We start from the raw sequence: 24,766 nt of genomic DNA, 5'->3' as shown, positions 1-24,766 counted from the left end.
GTGTACACACACACACACACACACACACACACGCAAACATAGATTTTTAAAAAAGTCATAGGGCCTGTATCACATGTGTAGACAGTGAAGCTAAAATGTTGCTTATGCCTTCACAATGGAAATCAGTATCTTGTGGCCTCCGGTGCTGTCCTAAACTTTTAAAGCCACCATCTGCAAAGAGCTCCTTCTTCCACTTGCCTTTCCTTTGACATGTCCAGCTTCTGCTTGCCAGTGGGTAGCCCACAGTTACCTTCTGCAGTTAGCTCTACAGTTGAAGCATTCCTTCTTGGAAACCTGGCCTTCACCTCCTTGGATCTGAGCTAAAGGACATTTCAGGGACAGCTCCTGGGGGAAGCAAACAGTGTGGACTGCAGGGTGGGAACTATGCCCTGGGACCTCCCCACCCCGCACGTGCCACCTCAGCCTTTCAAAAAAACCACAGGACCATGTTTGAGAAAAGTTAAGCTGTTTTATTTCACAGGATAGCTCCACGTCAAACCAGCAGGCACCATCAGAATACGCGACAGAGGATCCAATCAGACACTCTATAGGACGGGCGTTTGGTTGTAAGGTAGAGAAACGATATCTGGAAGAGGGCAGCACTTCTCATCACGTGGGGACAGGTAACCAGCAATTTCCAAGGGTGGTTTCGGTTTGTTTTTTCCTGATACAGTTTGGGGAGGAAAGAAACCAAAGGAAACAAAATAGACCAGCCACTCTGAAGCAATCAGAACCAAACGTATTGCCAAACCGTGTAAACAGTCACACCGCCGGGAACAAGAGCCTGAGCAGAAACTCTAGCAGAATCTACTTCCGTCTAAGGAAGGAAAAGTGCGCTCTGGTTGTTCTGGTTCAAGGAACAGTTTTGTTATTTGCCTGGGACTGTTCACAGAGAAAAGAGGTGTCAGCACGGGGCAGCGTTGGCCATTCGGCCAGTCCCAGAGGATGGGACAGCGGGACACTGGCAGATCCACCTCAGAGAGGCCAGGAGGACTGTGTCCTGACAGCAAAGTCCCTTCTCTCAGCTCCCCTGGGCCGCTTTGGGTATGCGGGGAAGTCTCTACATGGCTGCTCAAAAGAGAGGAGACCCCAGACAACCGGGGAAGTTGACATGAAACGTCAGCATTAGCTCTGCATAGCAGAAAATCAGCTAAGCAACACCTCGGCTCACCCCTTCCTGCCTTTTCCTCCCCGCCAACCCCCCCCCCAAGCCCAACAGGGCCCCCACTATGGTTGTGAGGCAGCCGTTCTTCTTTCTGGGTTTCTCAGACGAATGAGGCATTTGCTCTAGTGTGGAACCGTCTGGATATGTGAACAGTTAGGAATAGAAAGACTGAGAGGAAGAACCATTGCATGAGTCCTGGTGGTTTTCCCTCAGCCATGTACGGGCGCTGAGTGCCAAGGAACCATCAGGTCACAGGAAGTCCTCTGCGTTCACGCCTCCTGAATGAGAAAGAAACATACCCACCAAGGCACTCCAAGGGCCTCCAACAGAGAAGCCAGGCCCACGTCAAGGCCCTTTCCCACACTGGCTCCGTCTGTGTGCCACAAACCAGTTCTGAAGGGTTTATAAGGCAGATCTTTGAACTGCTGGTTCCAGCCAGTGGCCAAAGGATGGCTCCATTTCCCTGTCTCTTCTCACTCAGATTTCTTCATTGAATAGAAACCTTTCATCCCTCAGGAATCCACTGCTCTCCTGCTCCTTGGCCTGGTGACCTCAGAGGACAGACTCCCACGCCTGATGCCCAAGCTTACAAGTCCCTCGCATTATGCGCTCTGTCTGGGTTCAAAGGCGCTTCAAGGTGAGAAATCGTTAGCACTGAAAACAAGGAAAGGCAAGAATTTTTCATAGAATCCCACAGCTCAGAGCAGCTCTTTGAGAGGAAATGGGTAATAAAGGGAGAGAGGGAGAGTGGGGTAGGAAGCACGGCTTCTTCTCAATTTTATCCGAGAAAGGTCTTTAGTGGCAGCTGGGCCCCCGAGGCCCAAGAAACTAGACCAGGAAGGAATTGTCTTTGGTCAGTTTTAAATGAACATCTTGCTGGTTCATTCCTAAAACAGACTGAACATCGGTTACACATAAAGACAAAGGCATGACCTCAGGGTAAGTCAAAGGTTAAGAAAAGAAATCATTTTGTGAAGCAAAAAAAAAAAAAAAAATGCCCGTTATCGAGGAACTGATTAGTACAGCTTTCAGTAATGGTGATGAACGAGTAGGTAAACACCACTTCCCCTTGTACGATTGATTATATTGAGGACTACTAACTAGGTTACTACGTTTCCCTCACACTCACTGTACAGTTAGGTTTCTGGTATTTGTTTTTTACATTGATCTATCTACTAGGTGCGAAGATTTGGTGAGTGTCATTGGCTATAATTTAATTGTCGCCTTTTTAAAAATTACAGTTTCACATTTTAACAGTTACTTTCCAGCATTTAAGCAAATACAGCGATATATAGTGGACTAACACAGGCGGGAGTTGGGAAGAGGATGCCAAAGCTCCGTGACTATGGGTGGCACCGGGTGCCTGTGAGGACCGAGCGAGACATGCAGAGTGCCAGATGAGGAAGCGGGGAGCGGGAAGCAAAGTGTTTTTCCATTGGGTTCTGCGTCAAGGCTCAGATTTGGGGCTGGATGAGTAAGGTGTGAGCTTCTCGAAATGTGAACTCATCAGCCTTTCCCTAATGGAAAAACAGGTGCTTAAAGAAAACAGCTACAGCTCTGCCTTCAGGTAATTCGGTGAAAGGCAGGTCCATTTTCAGGGAAGAAAAATGAAGTTAGTCAATTCAGAGGAAAAGCCACATGGTCTGTCTGACTGGTGTTATGGGTATCAGGCAACAGATCTGTCAACTCACATTTTCTCTTTTCATCTGTTAGTCATGGCAGAGAAGGTTACATTTTGCACAGAAGGCTACTACATTTAAGGTCTGGGAGGATCTGTGGGGTAGAAATGGAATGCCTTGTATCCTGGCTGGACAGCATAGCATCCTTGCAAATAAATTACTTAATGAGATGACACAGCCCCCACTCTCAGTCATCTATTAAATCTTGGGCAAGTCACAGCACATCCCAAGGCCTTGCTTTCTTTCCTAAGCTGTAAAATGGGAATATCTTTATACACTCACAAAGGCAGAGAGCTCCAACCTAGTTCTGAGGTGCTTTCATCTCCAGGAGCTAAAAGAAAACGGTTGGTTCTAGGCAAAAAAAAAAAAAAAAAAAAAAAAAGGAAGGTCAAGTTTGTCATTGGCCTCTCCCTGGCATTCTTTTTGGGCCCTTTCTCGATTCTTCCTTCCACTGCTCTCAATACCAGTTCTCAGATGAAGCAGAATGTCTTACCACTCCCACACTCAGAATGTCTTACCATTACTACCACACTCAGGTATCAGTGACTCAGTAGGTCCCTCTCTCTGAGGTATAGTCACCTTTTTATGGAGGACCAGAGGAGAAGACGAAACTTCCTCCAATGGGGTGAAATGGTAATGGTGGCATTTCAAGCATCGATAGGCGATACAATGCAGGCCGTGCTTCGGGGAGCGTGGGCAGCTGGTGGGGAAATTCCACTGCCCACTTCTCAAATGCCAGCAGGAGGTTTCAAAAGGAAGGTCTTGGGTGGGTTTTGAGTGAAAAGACTTCCTTTACTAATGACAATAAAAAGAGCGATTGGTTTGGCACAGTGCTTTCTAGTTTGAACAGCTCGCTCACTTCCATTTTATCATTATTATCTTCATTTTATGGAGCAAGAAACTGAGGCTCGATGAGGTGCAGTGACACGCCCAGAGCCACAGTTCCCAAGTGATGGGACTGAGACTCAAACACAGGACTTTTGACTCTAAACCACAGCCATGGACACACTTAGAAGCCTTGAGAAAGGGAAAGACATGAAGCTTGAGAACGACAGGGAAGAAACCCTTGGCTTGGTATGAGGCGGGTGAGTAAAAGTGGTCCCATTAGAATTTGATCTGCCTCTGTTCCATAATCCAGAAACAGCCATCTCTGGAAAAGGAAGCGATCCAAAGAGGAAGGAAAATACAATCAAACGAGTGATGCAGAAGGGCTTTTCCGAGCCAAGAGGCGGAAGCCTTGCTCAGAATACTTGAAGATCGTGCACCCCAATTGTATCACTATTTTCAATGACAGTAAATGTTTTGGAGTAGGCGAGTGGAAGGGAAGGGAAGGGAGAGGGAGGGGAGCTATTTCACTTCTATTAACTCAACTGAAGCATTCTCTAGGACAGAAAGTGCCAAGCATTGCGTCTCCTCAGCCCCTGGTCTGAGCTGGGCACTTATGGTTCGTGTACTTTGTGCAAGAGGGCACCAAAGTGCGTCATGGCCTGGTTTTAAATTAAAACGATGTGACTCAAAGCCTCCTTGCCTGTTTAGTTCCAAATCTGACACAGTATAATTAGTAGAAAGAGGAAGAAAAAAAATTAAATATTTTGAAAATTGTATAAGTTAAACCTCTATAGTTACCAGAATTATTCCTACAGCATTTCTAGGTTTTGAAGTGTTCCACACCCACTGTGGGTTTTTTTTTTTTTCATTTCTTTTACTTTTTCCCAACCACACATATTGTGCTAAGATGTGGCTTAGGTTCTCACTTTCCCCTTTTTCTACATACAAACACAGGATGCTGTGGTCAGGGGTCTTCTTGCCAACGTCCTCCTGTGCCTCTGCGGGTACAGTTGGCACTTGCCTTCAGGTGGAAAGGCAGGGTCTCTGGAGTGGACGGGGGTTGGGGTATCCTGTGAAGGGTCCCCCACCTCTAGGAGCAGCCTGCTTGGGGTACTGCCTGCCCCACCCTTTGTTTAGGGGCAGACTGTTCTGGAAGGCCACAACTTCTGGAGACAGTGAGAGACTGTTTTTGTTTTTTCTGCAGGTTAGTGGTATATTGCTTCATTCGCAGTTACTGTGGGCCTCTAAATTCTCCCAGAAAAGTCCCTGCAAATCCCACCAAATAACTCAGCGGGAGATGTTTGGTGGCATGGGTCTGAGGTAAATCTAAGTTTCATAAAAAGAAAAAGGAGATCCTATATACATTTAGTATGTGCGTCCAGATCTAGTATATGTATATAGATGCATAAATATATATATATACACACACCTACAGACACATACATACATACATATGTGTGTATATGCACACATATATATATACACACATATCTATGTATGTGGAGAGAATGTCGAGAGAATAATTTTCCAGTGACGATATGCGGGCGAAGCCATAACATTTTGCCACACTCTTAGGAAACACTCTAGTTGGGGCTGCCCCTGCTCCTGCACTCCTCTGGGCCTCTGTTTACACACGCAAGGCCTGTGCGATTCACACGGCTGGATGTGAGCGACAGCTGGCGCCTGGGCCTCAGCTCTGCACAGACACTCTTCCAGGCTGACCTTCTGGTCCCTGCTCGACCAGGCCAGGAACACTGGGAAGGACGTGGAAGTCACAGAGGCCACCCTCGGTGTGCCACAGTGGCCAGGGCAGTGCCGCCCCATCCTGAGGTCACATGGTGCCTGACTTGTCTGCTGAGCTGTTGGGGAACATCTTCTCGGTGGGCGTCACAGCTGGGCTGCCCACACCCGAGCTGCTGCTGCTGCTGGATCGATGCTGGACCACGGGCCGCACGGGCCGCATGGGGGGTGGGCGCAGCTGGGCGCCGGCAAGGCGGGCGGACAGGGCTGGCTTGAAGGTGGTCATCATCTCCGTGGAGGAGCTGCTGCTGCGGCGCATGGCGGCGTCAGGGTCTCGGATGACGATGGTGTGCAGGGGACTGGCGGGCTCCGAGCTGATGGGGCCTGGCGGGTTCTTCAGGGGCTCCAGGGTGTCCAGCACCACATCTGGCGCCTGCTTGACTGTGTTTTGCCTCTCGAGTTCCCGCAACTCGTGCAGAGCTGTGCTCATGGTCTTCTCGATGTCCTGGAGACAAAGAGAGTTCTGGTCAGCACCGATTCTGGAGGCCTGGGGTCCAATCCTTCCTCGGCAGCTTGTAGGCTTCTGAGGGAGGTTTCCCCGGGGGCCTGGTGGCTGGGATGCAGATTAAATGCCCAGGGTGTCCTATGACCAACTGGGGGAGTCCACGTGGTTATGACCTGCACAGTGTCTGCACAGGAAGCAGTCCTAACCTTCAGATGACTGGTTAAGAAGGCACGCTCTGCAGTCAGACAGACATGGGGTCAAATTCTGGCTCTGCCACTTCCTTGCTATGTGACTTGGGCAAACTCCTTGGGCAAGTTACCTCTCTGAGCCTCAGAGTCCTCATCTGTAAATGACAGATTGTTACAAGACAGACCCTAGGGGCTTGATGAGTGATATATAACTACTTAGAGGTTATATATCACAATGTTTACCCCAAAATGATGGGATTGTTACTCTCTTCTCTGTATTATAATCAGAAATTTCTGTTTTTTTAAAAAAAGGAAGTCTTAAAAAGCAACAAAAATCCTTTCCTGCCGACATAATTCCTGGGGAAGATGGAATATTCAAACTCATAAGAATGAGAGTGTTTTGAACAACAGAGATTATGCCATGCCCAGGACCTGCTGGTGAGCAGAGGGGCTGCCCTGGCAGCCTGGGGCTCAACTTTCCGATTTCCCAAGGCCTCCATTCCCCTCGAGCCAGAAGGGGGCACTGGAGGTGGAAGTCAGTGTTTCACCCAGGAGCCTCTGGCTAACCCAGGACACTGGGATGGGAATTTTGAGCAAAGACTCCTCTGCCACTTCCAAGTCTCAGTCTCTGTACCATACTTCGTTCATCTGTTGGAAGCCCACAGGTTTACTGTGAAGATGGAATGAGATAATGGATGTGATGAAGCTTTGTAAACTGCCAGACAATGGTTTTTAAAGTCCTATTAGCCAGAGTCCATGCTTCAGATAGGGCTTTACAGGGATACCTCCACATCAAAAGATGCAAGAGGAGCTGCTCAGGCTGAGCTGGGCCGGAGCCCAATGGGCTTGGCCACTGAGGGGACAATTAGGGATACTGCATAAGACCATTGTTGGAAGGTCTGTGCACAATCTCAGTAACTGATGACTATTAAGACACACTGCTCTTCCAGCCTGAGGCAAATCCGGAAAATCTACATGTCTGGTCTGACTGACGGGGTTGGAGTTCTGGCCATCCCTGTACCCAACTCCTTTTACCTCCTCTCCTCCCCGTCCAAAGGAAGCCTCCTGCCTGCCCATGACAGGCTCCAATCTGGCCACAGTCAGGGTCCTAGCCTATCCTTTTTGCTTCAAGAGGCTTGGTAATTAGCTAATGGCTAATTAGTTAATATTAACATAAAGCTAATATTAGCTTTTCTGATTCCCCATGACATTTTATCCTTTGCCCCATAACACTGGCTACTTGAAGAAGGGGCCTTTTGTGCCTTTATCCAAAAGGATTAGCTGTGGGGGAGTTTCTGCATAATGGGAGAGATGGTGATCCTTTCTCCATTTTTGCTATATCCCAACCCTGCAGTGGTAAAGCCTGCTTTCCACACCCCACTCTGCTTAAATTAAGTTCCTCTATTGACATCACTTCTCGCTTTGTTTGCTCTACTCTAGCATGAGCTGAAAGGTAAAACTTTAATAAATAAAGAGCAATGGTCCACTCCACCGCCATCCCCACCATCCCCATCACTCTTCCTTGGGCAGAGTGGGAGCCAAAAGACAGAAAGCTCAGAGAAAGACCAGGTGAGTAGTTTAGGCACAAGCCTTGCATTAGTCTAAGAGCTGAGGCCATCATCTCCAGAGTGGAGCTGCAGAGGCGATGGGAGAGGACAGACAGCAGGGGGTGGCGGGGCGGGGGGGGGGGGAGTGAGCACTTTTCACCTCCTCCCAGCTTAAAACTTCCCACTTTGGATGGCAGAAGTTTCCCAACCTCTTCACTGGGTTCAAATCTAAGTCCTAAAGGACATTTTTCAAACCAGAGTATTTTGGGTAACTCCATCAACTACTTGGGATTTCCTGGCCACAACTCCCCTTTGTAGCCTACAAAGTCAGCGCCCATTAGAGCCAGTGCTTGGCAGGCTGGAGGCCAGCCAGTGTCCCCTTTCGGCTATTTATGTATTGTCTACCATGCATTCCTATTATACCTCTGTCACAAAAGGCGCTCTTGAATGGCAACTATCAAATTAGAGAGTGTATAGATATGTTTGCAAACGGAAAACGCATGCAGCATTCCCCAAGTGTATTTTTTAGGCTGGTCTTGTAAATGCTCTGTGAATAAAATTCAAAGAAGTCTGGGTGAGGGGATGTGCCCTGTTCTCTTTCTTGGAGATTCACATATTTAAAGGTTCTAAAAAGTCTTGCGGACAAGCCATTCAACTTTGTCAGAGTAGTATTCCCCAAACTTTGTTGTCCGCAAAACACTTTTATTCCGCCATTAACGTCCTGTAGAATTAGTCTGCCATGGGAGCTGCTTTTGGAAACACTGACTAGACTGCATTTGATCCTTTATGTACAGGGCTCTGGGCCAGGCCTCAGGGAGCCCATGCCCTATCATGGGCTGTGGTAGAACTTCTACATGATGGTGGATGCTAGGTGATGTTCCCCAAGAGCACGGCCTTCAAAAATGGGGGGGGGGCCAGTAGGTTGCCTGGCTTCTCTGAGCCAAGGTGCTGATCTTCAGGGATCCCTCGGGTGTGGGCATCAGGACATAGAGCCAAGCTAGACCCTGCAGGTATGAACAAGAGTCCTAGTTGTTGGGTGAGCTGTTCATCCAAATTTTTAAAAACTTAAGATAAAAAATACCCCAATAACCCTAAGAACTTTGGGAAAGCCTGGAACATTCTTTCCTTCCAGCTTCAGCTATTTAGATACCTATCCCTTGTATCTCAGGTCAACCCCCACATTGTAGGCTCTCAAAATACCATGTACCACTCTTTTAAAGCACCTGACCCAACTGTCACGTCACTGCTGTGTGTGTTACTGATGTCTCTGTCTTCTCTAAACTGTAAGCTCCCCGTGGGCAGAACCTGGATCCATTTTAGGTCATCATTGTACTCTCAATGCCTAGCACAATGATTTTCACACAATAGATGATCAATCAATATTCGTCAATGAATGAAACGAATGAATGAACAGATGAATGAATGAATGAATGAATGAATGACTCAATCATGCCATTTTGTGGGGACACTTGCGATTACTACATCCCCATTACCCAGCCTACACGCAGGGCAGAAATCCTCAGCCCTGGAGACTGGGGGGTTTTCAGTCTTTATAGGATCCCTAGCCAGCAGCGGCACCCATCCAGCTTCTACGCCCAGGGAGAGGCCAGCAAGCAAACCGGAAGCCAGCTCGCTCTCTTCCTTGTGTTCTGGCTTAGTCTTGAGCCTGGCATGAAGGGCAAAGTGGCTCTCCAGTCCTCATGTGCCCACCCTGTGGCCCCTTTGGGGGTTCTCGGCCAGCCCAGCCTGCCTTCCCGTTGGCCCTTACTTCTGCCAGGGCCTCAGCCTCCAGGGACTTGTGGTCGCCCAGGCTGCTGTGCCTGGTGGAGCCGCACGTCGACCGCATTGAGTGCCCTTCCGAGAGCGCTTTCTTGTCAGGGTAGTTGATGCTGCCGGCGCTCCCGAACGTCGCCATCCTCCGCTTCTCAGGGCTCTCGATCCTGCCCCGGGTGAGGGGGATTTTGTGGGGGCTGCTGGGGCAGGCGGCAGCCCGGGGCGGCGTGTCTATGCTGGGGCCCAGGCCCCGGGGCGGACTGTGTGTGTCGCCCCCGCTTCGGCGCCTGGGGATGGCTGCTCCATCGGATCGTAACCGCACTCTGCAAAGGAGCCAGGGGGCGGGGGCATGGGGCAGAGGTCAACCCTGGCAAGTCTCAGAATGGGTCAGCCAACCCCCAGGCCACACATTACACACTAGTCTAGGGAGTGGTATAGTAAAGCCTCCTTCAGCCAGACTCCGCAATGCCACAATGAAAACACTGGCTGAGCCGGTCCTCAGCGGCAGGGGGCAGACTTAATCCGTACAAACGGAACAATCAGAGCATCCTGCTTCCACGCTGCAGACGGTGGTGCTGGTGGTAATTACATAATGAATCTTGGCTATGTGTTCAGTCAAGGCCAGGAGGATGTCAACCTGGGAATGCTTTGGTGATGGTTAGTTGGGTTCTTAAGTGGTTCAGACATTTCCATGATGTCAAAGGGCTTCTAATTGGTCTGAAGCATTGAGGCTTGACTGTACCAAAAGTTACCAGCTCCCTGCAAGCACCGGAGGAAACTGAATACGTTCCAATGTTGTTACCCACTCCAATCTCCCCAGCAAAGATCTACTTCTACGAGGCTTTTCTTGGGAAAACAGTCATTCAAGAGGGAAAAGTGCATTATTGAACACGCATGCCTTCCATGTGTTTGACCACCTTCACGCCTTCGAGAGGTGCTGGTGGAGTGAAAAGGGAACTAAAGCGTCTTTCAGGAGGGTGAGTCCTTATCCTCTCTGTCACAGACCTTTGTCCTCTTTCAGAGACCTGTGTCCACTTTCAGACCCATTTTATTAATGATAAATGGGCATAATATTCCTTGTCCACCTAGCAAGGAGGTTCAGTGGGTATGAAAGCACTTTGAAGATAAAAGGTTCTACCCACAGGAGATTTAGCTACATCCTATGGAGGCCACCAAAGATTCTAAGACACTGGTGAGGGGAGAGAAGTCCGCAAGTAGCCAGGGGGTAGGGAGCAAGGACAGAGTGTGGAATGGATTGTGACCAGGGGACCAGGTTCAATCGGGTCAGCGGCACTTTAGAATGCCACCAGCCAAGCTAAGCACCGCCTGTGGGTACCCCAACAGGACCAAAGCAGAGGTGTTGGAGAGTAAGAGGTATTGAGAAAGAAAGAAGAAGGAGAAAGTAGATGAGGGAGGGGAAAGGGAGAGGAAAATCGAAGCAGGAGAAGATATGCCCCCTCCCAGTCCAGGGACCATGACTCTGTCGTCTAGCTACCCCAGCCTTCCATTCCTCCCCTCCTAATCTATCGCTATCAGTGACCCGAACTGTTCGCTGAACTAAAATAAATAGAACATGGAGAGAGGCACTGGGACTTCTGAAATAAATTCATAAACGTATGCTCCTATTATGACTGATTGTTTTTTTGGCTCTATCTCCAAGTACCCATATGTGTGGGTGGATCCCATGACCTCTCCACCAAGAAAATGAAGAATATGACATTTTGAGAATCTGATTAAGAAAGCAGTGAGAAGCTGTCAGCCTCTTTTCCTTTTCTTTTCTTCTCTTTTCCTTATTTTATTTATTATTTTTTTAAACAACCACATACTTTGGGCTATACTCTATGCAGAATAAGGAGCACAGCTCCTTGCCTGGCAGAAAGGTCATGGGACACAACCCAGCCCACACACCGGGAGTGAAGACATTGGCAAATGTGCTCCCCCCAGATAAGTGGGTGGAGTTAAGTGTCAATTTCCCCCACATCTGAGGGGGTGTAAGTTTTCTGTTTATATAGCACACTTCAGAGAGTATATGAGCTTTAAATTTTTAAATATAACAACTTTGGTCTTCCACAGAAAGTGGAAGAGGTGCAAGAACTAAAGAGAAGTTGGAGAAATACTCGCCAATTTGAAACCCTCTCTCCCCATTTATTATTTTAAATAAAAAGCACTGATTTGCCACTATCCCTCTTTCCTCCTCCTTCTCCACATCCCCTCCCCACCCCAAGCTGGATCGTTATACACCCGGCATTCTTGGCCCAGGACCAGCCAGCCCACCCAGATGTGCCCAATAGCACATCATATGGGGAACACGGGGCGATGACCACCTACTTCTCTCCCTCCTGCCCCCTTGCTTCTCCCAAATCAGACATGAATGGGCATAGCACTAGCAGGAAAAACAGAATCCTCATTTCCTACCGGCCCATCACCCCACCAAAGCCGTAATCCGAGATGTGCTCCGTGGGGGACTGGAGGTCGTTTTTGGAGGAGGCCTTGTCGTCCAGCAGCGGCCCACTGCTGGCCTCGCTATCCGCCTTTTGGCTCAGGCTGTCCGAGAAGGCATCATCCCTGGGGAAAAGGACAGGTGTGAATTGGCAGTGCTTCGCTCCAGAGGACCCGGGATGTGCAGGGCTCCTTGAGACCTGCCTGAGGGGCTGGCTCACACACACCTCATGGCTCATTTATGCCCAAAGCTCAGTGAGCCTCTTCCCGCCATGCTCTTACCACCACGCATGCCCACGGCCACGCTGCTAAGTCAGTTTCATCAGCAAGACTTCCTCCTCTGCCCCACCGCGCCATGCCTACCTTCATCTCTCCCCTCTTTGCTCCAGCAAGGACAAGCTAAATGCTGGAGGGTGTGTTGGAGAAACGGGGGTAGGAGCCTACAAGCTGGGCTCTGAGTGCTGAGTCACGTGTCTCCAGGAGAAGCAGTTTGGGCTAAGCAAGGGAGGAAGAAGATGCCGCCATCCTTCACCTCCCCACCCAGGGCTCGGGACAACTGTGAGGTGGCTCCAGCTTGTAGGGGTGCCTATCAGCCTCCTTCCACTGCCCTCTCCCTTCCAGTGCCCTGTTCCTCCTGCCCACACAGGCCGAGGGACATCAGAGTACCAAGGGCCCTCCACTGTGGCACTCATCTTTGGGTTTGCCTCTTCCAGACGTTTCCCTGGCTTCAGACGATCCTCTCTTCCATCAGAACTTATGCTTTTGGCCCCCTTCACTTGAGGTCTAGCTTGGTGGCTGCTTTCTCAAGAAATCAGTTCCACCTGAGCCTGACAGGAGCTCAGAGGGAGTGTGTGTACAGGAACCTTCAATGCCTTTCAAGGAATGGAAGGTGTAGACTTTCTGGGCCTGCTAGTAGGGCTCGTATTTGGGATCTAGGGGTTTTTCTAATGCCTAAAATTGTTTAAAAGAAAATAGATACAGAGAATAGATTGGTGGTTGCCAGGCGCAGGCGGTGGTGGGTAGGCAAAACAGTGGTCAAACGGTAGAAACTTCCACTTATAAAATAAATAAATCACAGGGATATAAAACATAACATGGTGATGATGCCGTGTTTCCCTGAAAATAAGACCGGGTCTTATATTAAGTTTTGCTCCAAAAAACGCGTTAGGGCTTATTATGTTTAGGGGATGCCATCCTGAAAAATCATGCTAGGGCTTATTTTCTGGGGAAACACGGTAGTTAATACTGTATTGCATATTTGAAAGTTGCTAAGAATGTAGGTCTTAAAAGTTCTCACCACACAAAAAAAATTGTCACTATGTGTGGTGGTGGATGTTAACTAGACTTATTGTGGTGATCATTTTGCAATATATAAAAATATCAAATCATTATGTTGTACACCTGAAACTAATATAATGTTATATGTCAGTTATATCTCAATAAAAAAGTAGCACCCTATTAACTTGAAACGAGGGGATGATTGTTTCTGCCCCCCGAGAGAGCCCCTTGTGGGGGGGGTGGACTGCTGGGCGGTTAAGGGGGTGGTGGCTAGCCACTGGCTACAGGGAAGACCAGGAAGGTGGAAGTGTGTGGCAAGATCACTGCATACTGAGACACTGAGAACCATGGCGGGTGATGAATGCCCTGGAGGCTGCCGGGTGGGTCAGGATGGTGGGCCAAGGACACCAAATGCTGTCTCTGTGTACTCTGAAGCATGAGCAATTTGCTTATTTGTTCAAAGGATCACCATGAAGGGGAAGTTAGAGATAATCCACCCTTACAGAAGACCAAGGGTATGACATCAGGGAGAGCATACCCTGGCATATAACCCTTGGTATATTCCTGTACCCATTCTAGACATCTCTAATTGATTACAGCATTCTTCTGCGCCCACTCACATGTCTTGTACGACTATGTACTGATGTGGAATGAGTCCATCCACGCCGTTGTGACGACCCTCCCACCAGTCCTCTGAGGCGCGATGGTACAACAGCAGTGAGGCCCCCTTCTTGAAGGACAGCTCACGCGGAGAGCGCCCCACATAGTCAAATTTGGCGATGGCCTCGATCTGTTCCACTTCTGGAAGGAAAGTAAGAAGGAGCATCCATAAGGTCAGCAGAAGGGCAGCCCAGGCGCCTTGCTCAGATGGCCCTGGCTTCTATGGGGCAGCCAGAAAGCAAGCCTAGTGATAACAGTATGGACTGGGGTTCATGACACTGGGGTTCTAGGCTCACATCTGCTCCCCCATGCTGTGACCTCAGGCAGATGATCTAACTTCTCAAAATGGAGAGTGGGGGCTGACATATCACATCCTTATTGTCCACTGTGCTTTTTGTTCTCCACTTTTTAAACTTATTAAAACAATATTGCAAGAAATTTATTTTTGTTCTACCCCTTAATACAAGTTCTGTTTCCATTTTTCCATGAACCATTTCCCTCTTTGTCCACTTGCAATACTTTTAGTGGTTCTTACCTTTTCAGAAGTCAAATAGATGGTGTATGTGGACTCCCCTCTACGCAAAATGATGTACACAATGTTTAAGGGTCCCCGGAACTCCTTAAGGTTTCCTCAGAGCTCCCTGTTGTGGACTGAACTGTGTCCCCCAAAATCCATATGTTGAAGCCACAACCCCCAACATGACAGTATTTGGTGATGGGACTTTTAGGAAGTAACTGAGGTTAAATGAAATCAAAAGGATAGGGCCCTAACCCAAGGACTGGGGTCCCTCTAAAAAGAGGGAAGGCACCAGAGATCTCTCCATCTCTCTCCCCACATGCGCACAGAGGAAAGGACACACAGAGAAGGGAGCTGTCTACAAGCCAGGAGGAGAGGCTTCCCCAGAAAGCAACGAGATGGCATCTTAATCTTGAACTTCTAAAGAATTGTGAGGAAATAAATTTCTGTTGTTTAAGCCACCTGGTCTGTGGTCGTCTGTTATGGCAGCTGGACCTGACTAACACACTCATCCATGGACTTAATTTGGGAGGAGGGAAAATTCTTACTGGGGCCATAGCTCAAGCATATCTCTTTGCACACAGATATTTATTTACCCATCAAACATTCCCTCTTCTCTGGTCAGTGACAGGCCCTGAGTGAGTTACCAATGAGGATGTGGCTCTTGCCCTTGAGGCACTCCTACTGCTCAGCTCTGTCACTTCTTGTCTGTGCAACCTCAGGCAGGTTATATAACCTCTGCACACCTCAGCTGCCTTACCTGTAAGGGTTGTTAGGCGGATTAAAGGGGAATGCATGGAAATTCACAGCATAGTACAGACATGCATTCGGTATTCAGTTAACAGTGGCTCTCGTGATTACTAATGACTTTAGCCTATGGGGTAGGTCCAGACAAGAAATCTAAGCTGCAGAGAGTGTAAGTGGTTTGCCCAAGACCATACAGCTAAAGATATTTAGAGAGCAGGGGGTTATGCCTACAATTTATTTAACCTGTGTTATAGTTTATACCCTAAGAGGTGCCCATACTTGGTAGAAAACTGATTGTGTGTAGATATTAATGTGGTTCTATTTTAAAACAAGCACAAAGATGTTCAACATTATAAAAATAATATGTATAGATATATTAAATTCTAATAGAATAAAAGAGTAACAAAAGTGACCCCTGCTCTCTCTAACCAGCAGATACCTTCCCTATGCTGAGCTTCCCCAGCCCTTCCATTGGACTCCCTATCTGTTCCATTCCTGGTGGGTTATCATGTGTCTGTCCATCCTGCTCTTCAGCTGTCCCTCATGGAGATAAGGCCAGAACATCTGGCTTTGCTGCTTTCCAGCTGTCTGACCTTAGACAACTTAGTTCTCCTTTCTAAGCCTCAGTTTCCTCACCTGTAAAATGGGAATGAATAATACTAGTACCTGTGCCTTATAGGATTGTTATGAGGACTGAATGAGTTACTATACAGTGCTGGGCATATAGTTAGCTCTATATGAGAGTTAGTTTTTACCAGAGCGAATACACTTCTAAGGGCCACGGGCAGCATGGAAAATCAGAGTAGAGGGAGGAAACCCCTTCACTTACCTCCCCCACTAATCCCCACCACACGCACGCACTAGGGCTCCCCATGTAAGCAGCTGGCTCAGGACGACTATGCTGGTGCCTCTGAGAGACGCAGTGGTCTTTGGATGGACCCAATTCTCAGTGTCTGGGCCAGCCTTCTCTAGGGAGCATGCTCAGACAGTTAAGTCAGCTTTTCCCAGCTGGCTCCCTGACAAATGTCTTTAAATGCTATCCTAACACAGTTGATGCAAGATGACAGCACAGCTAAATGGGTCAAATTATCTCAGTTCTTGACTCAGAGTCACCTTCTCAGTAAAGTGGGGAGATCTCTGTTCTCTCTGCTGCATCTTTGACTCTGCCACCCAGCCATGTGCTAGCACTGCCTGCTAGCCTTGCCTCAGAGACGGACAGGCCAGAGGGTTTGCCAGACCAGGAGCTGAACCCAGCCAGCTGCGTGCTTTCACCCCAGGGCTTCCATTGGGCTGATTCAACTAATAAAGAAGCTGACCTGAACAGAGCTTTTCTCATGCTAGGAGGAGCACGGAGAGGCTGGGTTTCTAGTTCCTGCCTTTCTTTCCCATCTCCAACGCCTCAGCAATCACTAAGGTAATCTGGTGCTTGGGGTAGGAGATGGTGATGGGAGGCCAAGATGGAGTAGGAAACGTAAGGGGGAGAAAAGAAAATGGGAGGGACAGAGCTGAGCCACAAGCTGAGAGCAAACACGTGTGTTTGCAGATGTCATTATATAAACGTGTGTGGTAGAGACGGTGATAATAACTACCATTTGTTAAGAAATCCATTGTTTGGGTTTATCACACCTAAAATAGAACATGCAATTTTCTCCCCTACCACTCTCCCACACCCGTCCCCACACTTAGTAAATCTTCCCCATTAGGAAATAGGACCATCTTGCTCTCTGGCTCAGGCCACAGCCTTGCAGTTGCTCTTGAGCGTCCCACGTCTAATCCATCAGCAACCCCTTCTAGCTGTCTGCTGAGTCTGACCAGTCTCACCATCTCCACTGTCATCGCTGTCCCTCTACCTGGCCTCCTTGCTTTCATTCTTACTTGGGGAACCATCTCTCCCCACAGCAGCCAGAAGAATCTTTTAAAATTATAAATCAGATCATGAAAATCTCTTGTTTAGATCCCTCTGAAGGATCCCCCTGTGCTTGAAAGAAAACCCAAATGTCTTCCCCTGGTTTCGGAGGCCCTCCAGGCTCTAGACCCCGGAGATCTCTGCAGCCTCATCTCTCCCTCACGCCGTCTGGTCCGGCCTCACTGGCCTTCTTGCTATTTCTCCTCCCACATCGTAGGATGACATTTTTCAAACACAAAGTGAAACTGAAGGAGTTTTACAGTAAACATGTATATATACCCTCCACATAAATTCTACTATTAACATTTTATTATATGAGCTTTCTCACATATCTATCCATCCCTCTATCTAGTCATCCATCCATCTATCCATCTTATCTTTTAACGAATTTTAAAATGTGTTGCCGACATCAGTATACGCTACCCCTAACCACAATAGCATACATAATCTCAGAGCCTTCCTGATGCTTTTAATACAGGCCATGCTTTTTCCTGCCACAGGGCCTTTGCACTTGTCACTGCCTCTGCCTGGAAAGCTCTGCACGCATTCACATTCAACAAATATTTACTGACCACTGTGTTCCATTTCCTAATTTCATTCAAGTCTGTAGTCAAATGCCATCGCCTCAGCAAAGCAATTCCTGACCATCCACAACTACAAAAGCACCGGCTGTCAAATAACTCTAACACCTTCTCTTGCTTTATTCTTCTTCAGAGCAGGTATCACAACTTGAACTTACACGTGTGCATGTGCACATAAGCAGTTTTGAAACTTCTTACTGTCAATCTTTCCTACTAAAATGTAAGCTCCGTTTGGACAGAGATTTTATTTTATTTCTGGCTATTTCCCCACTTCTAAAACAGTCCCTGGGATGAGTAGGCACTCAATGCTTGTTTGTTACTTGTATGAACAAATTAAGCTTTTACTATGAGCTAAGTGTTCTCGCATCATCACATTTCATCCTCACAACAATATCTGCAGTACTGTACTCATTTTACAGATGGGGAAACTGAGGCTGAGTTGAAATGATGTGTCACACCCGGGGAGAGTCAAACAAGTAGAGAGTGATGAGCTGAGATCTAAGCCCAGGCCCCAGGTATCATTAATAGAGCCTTCCTGATGTTTTTAAAACATGCTACTTATTCCTGCCCGGGACCTTTGTATCTATACAGTGTAAACGTGAATATACATCTACACCATGCTGTATGTTTGATATTCAATTTAACTCCTGCTGATTGAGAGGGTAGTTTTGCCAGGTAGGTACCGTATGGTACCAGTGAGTGGAGGAGGGATGGAGAGGCCAGCCCTCGAGCTGAAAGAGAGGTTGAGGACTGTCCTAGTAGGAGCCTGGCTGGAAACCCACTTTGGGACAGCCACTCCAGGAGCACAGCAGTCACAGAGTTGGAGAAAGACTGGATGGGAAAGGCCAGAGGCAACAGCAGTTCAGCGACAGTTACAATAGTCCAGGGCCTGACATGCAGATGAAAAGACAGATTGGAGCTTTCCTTTAATTTCAGAATGTGAAGGCTGGACACTTTACAAGTCCCATACTCGTTATCCTTCTCTACCTATCACCTGATAGCAAACTCAGACGCTCCTCTCTAACGATGCCACACCAGAGAAGACTTTTTTAGGTCAGGAACTCTGCTTATATGGGAGAGCAGATGACTCCATTCCTCTCAATACCACCTCAATACCCCCACTCCCCCACCTCCACCCCAACACGGTCTCTGAAGAGAGAACATTAATCTCACTAGGCCGGTGTATTAGAGGCCATGGTCACCATGTTAAAGGTTGGGAACATGGATGTGCCCTTTCTTCCCTCTCATCTTCTCTGCAACTAAAGTAATGACATAACCTAGGGCCTGTCCACAGGTTCCCTCTTTTCTCCTCTTCTCACTCATGATCTTGGGTTCTTTCATTGCCTCAAGCTGTAGCATCAGCTAGTATTAAGATTTAGATTTTGTTTTACAGGAAAAGAGAGAGATTGACCTGGTATGACAGTGTAAGATCTGCTGATCCATTCCCCAGTGAAACTTGTGAAAAATACAAAACAAGCCAACAAACAAATAACCATTGAAAGTATCTGGAAATGGTCCTAAGGGCAAACAGCATATAAACATCTACTCAATAAAATCTATGAAAATTCAGTAAGAAACGCGAGAATCTGTGGAATTTGAACCAAAATGGCTCCCTCCCTCCACCAGCCCTGTCCCCCTAGCTCAGGGAGGCAGAGATTACTCCAGACTGCTGCAGCCTAAAACATAGGGTTTCCTCTCCCCGCACTTCCAGTTCTAAGGCTTTCTTCCCAGGAGATTAGTATTTATCATTCTGCCCGCAGCTACCTCTTGCTGGGGTTAAGTCCCAGCAGAGCACAGTAGGAACGTGAAAGCTTCCTTCTTCCACCAACTCTCCCTCATGCAATGGAAGTTCTAGGCACTGTGCCACTGAGAATAGTGGGGCCCTGATCACCCATGGGCCAGCTCATGGGGTGATGATTCCGTGTGAGGAGAGGCAAGCTGAGAGGACCTCAGGCTGCTGCCTGCCTCTCCACAACGCCTCGGCTCCTAGAGTGAGGAGGTTCCTCAGATGTTTGCCATTGTTTGCCTCACTCCCAGCTCCAGAGCTGTGCCTCAGAGATTTTGTCTAGGGGAAGAAGCAGGCTATACAATAGCTGCTAATCTCATCTTGAAGGAATTGACTTTATTTGCAACAGAGCTTGGAGAAGTTCAAGCCTAAGGGTGCCCTCAAGAACAGCAGAGGTTGTGGTGAAAGGCACTTGGGGGTAGGTGCATGAATTTAATGAAGGTACAGCCTACATTGTAGGCTAGTAAGTTTATAAGAGATAACCAGGGACTACGACAGCGGAGAGGAGACCTCTTGGGGTCAGAACAAATAGCCAACACTGATCTCAGAAATTATTCCTTCAAAGGAGACAGAATTCAATTGGATTAGTTTGTAAAATGATTTATGACCGAGGACACTATTCATAAGAATAGAGCAAAACATCTAGCGATTAATGGAGTTTAACAGTGGATGCAGTCAGGGAAAGCGGACCCTACCAAAACCACTGTCATTCCAGAGTGACTGTGGGCATATGCAAAGTAGTTCCTCTCTGAGAAGTAACATCAGGCCTAACACCATGTATATGGAAGAAAGGGAGAGGGAGGGGAGAACAGACTTCACTGAAATAATCCAGCCAGTCACTAAACAAATACAGAACCAAATAACAACAACAAGCCCCAAAGGGTAGAGACCAGTACCCAGAGTTGTAACAATACGTTATCTAAAATGTCCAGTTTCCAACAAAAAAAAATTACAAGGCATGCAAAGAAACAGAAAGTATGACCCATACACTGGGGGAGAAAAAGCAGACAACAAAAACTGCCTGTGAGAATAACCAGATGTCAGATTTAACAGAAGACTTCCAAGTAGCTTTAAAAATACGTTCACAAAACGAAAGGAAACCATGCTTAAAGAAGTAAAGGAAGGTATGATGACAGTGTCAAATCAAAAAGAATATCAATAAAAAAAGAATATCAATAAAGAGATAGAAATTATAAATTTAAAAAACGGAATTCTGGAATTGAAAAGTACAACTAAAATTATGAATTTACTAGAATTTGAATTAGCAGCAGAATTAACAAACTTGAAGACAGATTGATAGCGATAATAAAAGTTGAAGAACAGAGAGAATAAAGAATGAAGAAAAATGAAAAGAACCCCAGAGAAATGTGAGACGCCATTAAGTGCACCAACATACATGTAATGAGAGTAGTAAAAGGAGAAGAGAGGTAAAGGAGCAGAAAAAATATTTGAAGAAATAATGGTTGAAAACCTCCCAAATTTATTTAAAAACAATAACTTACATGTCTAGGAAGCTCACCAAACTCCAAGTGTCTATATGCAAAAAGATCCACATATAGGCACATCATAGTAATAACACCGAAGGAGAAAATCTTGAAAGCATCAAGAGAAAAGCAATCTATTACTTACCAGGGAATCTAAATAAGATTAACAGCTGACTTCTCAGTAGAAACAATGGAGGCCAGAGGCAGTGAGATATCATGTCCAAAGTGCTTTAAAAAATAACTGTCAACCAAGAATCTTAAATCTAAGAAAGCTATCTTTCAAAAATAAGACAAAATAAGGATATTCTCAGATTAAAAAACAAACAAACAAAATTTGTCACCAGCAAATCTACCTTTCAAGATACTAAAGGAAATTTTTTTAAGGCTGAAAGTGACTCCTGACAGTAATGTAAATCCACAAGAAAAAAGGAATAACACCAGTCAAAATAATTATGTAATCATAAAGAGTAAAAACCATATTATTCTCTTTTCTTTTAATTGATTTAAAAGCAAGTGTATAAAATATGTATATAATGTATTGGGCCTATAACATATAAATATGTAATATACATATAATACATTTGTCAATAACAGCACAAAGGAGTTAAGAGCAAAGTTGTGCTAGGCTAAGAAAATGACTACAGAGGGTAAGGAAATAATTATAACAATGTACTGTTTGGTTTATAATATAAGCAGGTGTAATATGTATAACAATAATACCACAAACATGTAAAAGGGGAAAAGAACTATATATGAGTAATATTTTCATATATCACTGGAATTAAACTAGTATAAATCTCCACCTCATTCTGATAAGTTAAGATATATACAGTACACCCTAGAGCAACCACTAAAAAATACAGTGAAAAAAATCATTAAAAAAATTTAAATTCTACATTAGAAAATATTCACTTAATGCAAAAGAAAGCAGTAAATAAGGAATAGGGGAACAAAAAAGACATGCGACATATAGAAAACAAAACAGTAAAATGACAGACATAAATCCAACTGCATCAATAATAACATTAAATGTGAATGGATTAAACAATCCAATTAAAATGCAGAGATTGTCAGACTGGATAAAATAACATGATTTAACTATATGTTGTCTATAGGAGACAAACTTTAGACTCAAAGATACAAATAGAGTAAAAGTAAAAGGATAAAACAAATATATATTATGCACACTACAATCACAGAAAAGCTGGAGTGGCTATACTAATATCAGACAACACGGACATTAAAACAAAACAAGTTTAGTAGAAATAAAGAGGGAAATTTTATAATTATAAAAGGTTCAATCCATTGGGAAGAGATAACAATGATAAACAATGCATCTAATAATAGAACAGTGAAGTAAATGAAGCAAAAAATGACAGAAACAAAGGGAGGAACAGACAATGCAAAAATAATAGTTGGAGACCTGATTACCCCACTTTCAATAATGGATAGAACAACCAGATAGAAGATCAACAAGGAAATAAAAAACTTAACTCTATAAATCAAGTAGACCTAACAGACATCTATACGATGCTCCACCCAACAAAAGACTATGCATTCTTCTCAAATGCACAGGGAACATTCTCTGGAATATGCCATATGCTGGGCCATAAAACAAACCCCAATAATTTAAAAGGATATAAATCATACAAAGTATGTTCTCCAGTGACAACAGAATGAAACTACTGATTTCCTTTATAGAAATCAATAGCAGAAAAGAAATTTAGGAAAACTGACAAATATGAGGAAATTAAACAGCACACTCCTGTATAACCAATGGTCAAGGAAAAAGTCAAAAGAAAAATCAGAAAATACTTTGAGATGAATGAAAATGAAGACATAGCATACCAAAATGTATGAGATGCACCTAAAGCAGGGCTTAGAGAGAAATTTATAGCTATAAATGCCTGTATTAAGAAAAAAGAAAGAACTCAAATCTATAACCTAACCTTCTACTGTAAGACACTAGAAAAAAAAAGAACACACTAAACCTAAAGCAAGGAAGGAAATAATAAAGACTAGTATAGAAGTTAATGAAATAGAGAACAGAAAAGTTATAGAGAAAATCAATAAAACCAGAAGCTGGTTCTTTGAAAAAAATCATCAAAATTGACAAACCTTGAGCTACATTGACCAAGAAAAAAAGACTCAAATTATTAGAATCAGAAATGAAAAAGGGACATTACTACCAATTCTAGAGAAATAAAAAGGGTGATAAAGCAATACTATGTATATTTGTATGGAAATAAATTGAAAAATTGAGATGAAAAGCACAAATTCCTACAAAGAAACAAAATACTGAAACGAACACAGGAAGAAATAGAAAATCTGTAACAAATGAAGAGATTGCGGTAATCAAAAAACTACCCTCCCACAAAGAAATGCCTAAGTCCAGATGGCTTCACTGTTGAATTCTACCAAACATTTAAAGAAGAATTAATAACAATTCTGCACAAAATCTTGAAAAATATAGAAGAGGAGGAAACACTTTCCAACTCATTTTATGAGGTCATTATTATCTGGATACCCAAATCAGACAAAGACATCACAAGAAAACTATAGACTGATACGTCATGAATATGGATGCAAAAATCCTCAACAAAAGACTGGCAAATTGAATCCAGTAACATATAAAAAGAATTATACTCCTTGCTCAAGTGGAATTTATCTGAGGAATGCAAAATTGGTTTACCAAACAAAGAAATCAATGAAGATATCAATTAATAGAATGAAAGAAAATACATGATCATCTCAAAAGATGAAGAAAAAGCATTTGACAAAATCCAATATGATAAAAGCACTCAACAAACTAAGAATAAAAGTGAACTTCCTCAACTTGGCAACTGTGGAAAACCCACAGCTAACATCATACTGAATGGTGAAATACTGGATATTTCCCCCTAAGATCAGGAGCAAAACAAGGATGTGCATCCTCACCACTTTAATCAACATTGTACTGTAGCTTCTAGCTAGGCTGATTAAGCAAGGAAACTAAAAGGCATCCAGATTGGAAAGGAAGAAGTAAAGCTAAGTCTATTCACAGGTGCTATGAAACTGTACATAGAAAATCTAAGGAATTCACTAAAGCTATTTGAATGAATGAACAAGTTCAGCAAGGCTGCAGGTTACAAGAGCAATATATGAAAATCAATTGTATTTGTACACATTTGTAACAAACAATTTGAAAGTGAAATGAAGAAAACCATTCAATTTAATTAGAATCAAAAAGAATGAAATACTGAGGAATAAATGTAACAAAACAAATGTAAAGTTCATGCACCGAAAACTACAAATTATTGTTGAAAGAAATTAAAGATCTACGTAATTGGAAAAACATCTCAGGTTCATGGATTGGAAGACTTAACACTATTAAGATGGCAATACTCCCAAATCAGTCCACAGATTCAGTGCAATCCCTGTCAGAATCCCAGATGACTTCTTTGTAGAAATTGACAAGCTGATTCTAAAATTCATATGGAATTGCAAAGAACCCAGAATACCCAAAATATCTTGAAAAATAAGAAGAAAATTGGAGGACTTCCTGATTTCAAAATTTAAACAGCAACAGTATAATCAAGACAGTCTAGTATTGGTACAAGGATAAGCAAATCAATCAGTGGAATAGAACTGGAACTACAGAAATAAACCCATATATCCATAGTCAACTGATTTTTTACAAGGAGGCCACGACCATTCAATGGAGGAAAGAATAACTAATGGTGGGAGGACAACTGGATAGCCACACACAAGGGAATGAAGATGGGCCATTACCTTAAACCATATACAAAACTTAAAATGAATCAAAATGATTAGCTAAACATAAGACCTCAAACTATAAAACTCTTAGAAGAAAACATAAGGTAAAGCTTCATGAACTTGGGTCTGGCAAAGGAGTCTTAGGAACAGCACCAAAAGCATGAGCAACCAAAGAAAAAGTAGATGA

General features: G+C 44.9%; 1 protein-coding gene across 5 annotated transcripts in view; it reads right to left on the bottom strand.

The window, feature by feature from the left end:
* Positions 1 to 469: 469 nt before the first annotated feature.
* Positions 470 to 24,766, bottom strand: part of SRGAP3 (SLIT-ROBO Rho GTPase activating protein 3) — a 237,810-nt gene continuing 213,513 nt past the window's right edge. For 3 of the 5 annotated variants that reach the window (XM_033132357.1, XM_033132358.1, XM_033132356.1), the window contains 4 exons: positions 13,763 to 13,943; positions 11,841 to 11,990; positions 9,421 to 9,748; positions 470 to 5,917 (listed from right to left, as the gene is read on the bottom strand). In XM_033132357.1, the coding sequence (XP_032988248.1) occupies positions 5,504 to 5,917; positions 9,421 to 9,748; positions 11,841 to 11,990; positions 13,763 to 13,943 (1,073 nt within the window). In that variant the 3' untranslated portion in view covers positions 470 to 5,503. Of the gene's footprint in view, positions 5,918 to 9,420; positions 9,749 to 11,836; positions 11,991 to 13,762; positions 13,944 to 24,766 lie in introns of those variants that run through there. The other 2 variants (XM_033132359.1, XM_033132360.1) reach the window with 2 other exon arrangements.

Source organism: Rhinolophus ferrumequinum, chromosome 17 (genome assembly GCF_004115265.2).
Source record: "Rhinolophus ferrumequinum isolate MPI-CBG mRhiFer1 chromosome 17, mRhiFer1_v1.p, whole genome shotgun sequence".
Lineage (NCBI taxonomy): Eukaryota > Metazoa > Chordata > Mammalia > Chiroptera > Rhinolophidae > Rhinolophus > Rhinolophus ferrumequinum.
Note: the sequence above shows the minus strand (reverse complement) of the source record. Positions and strands in the feature narration are given on the sequence as shown.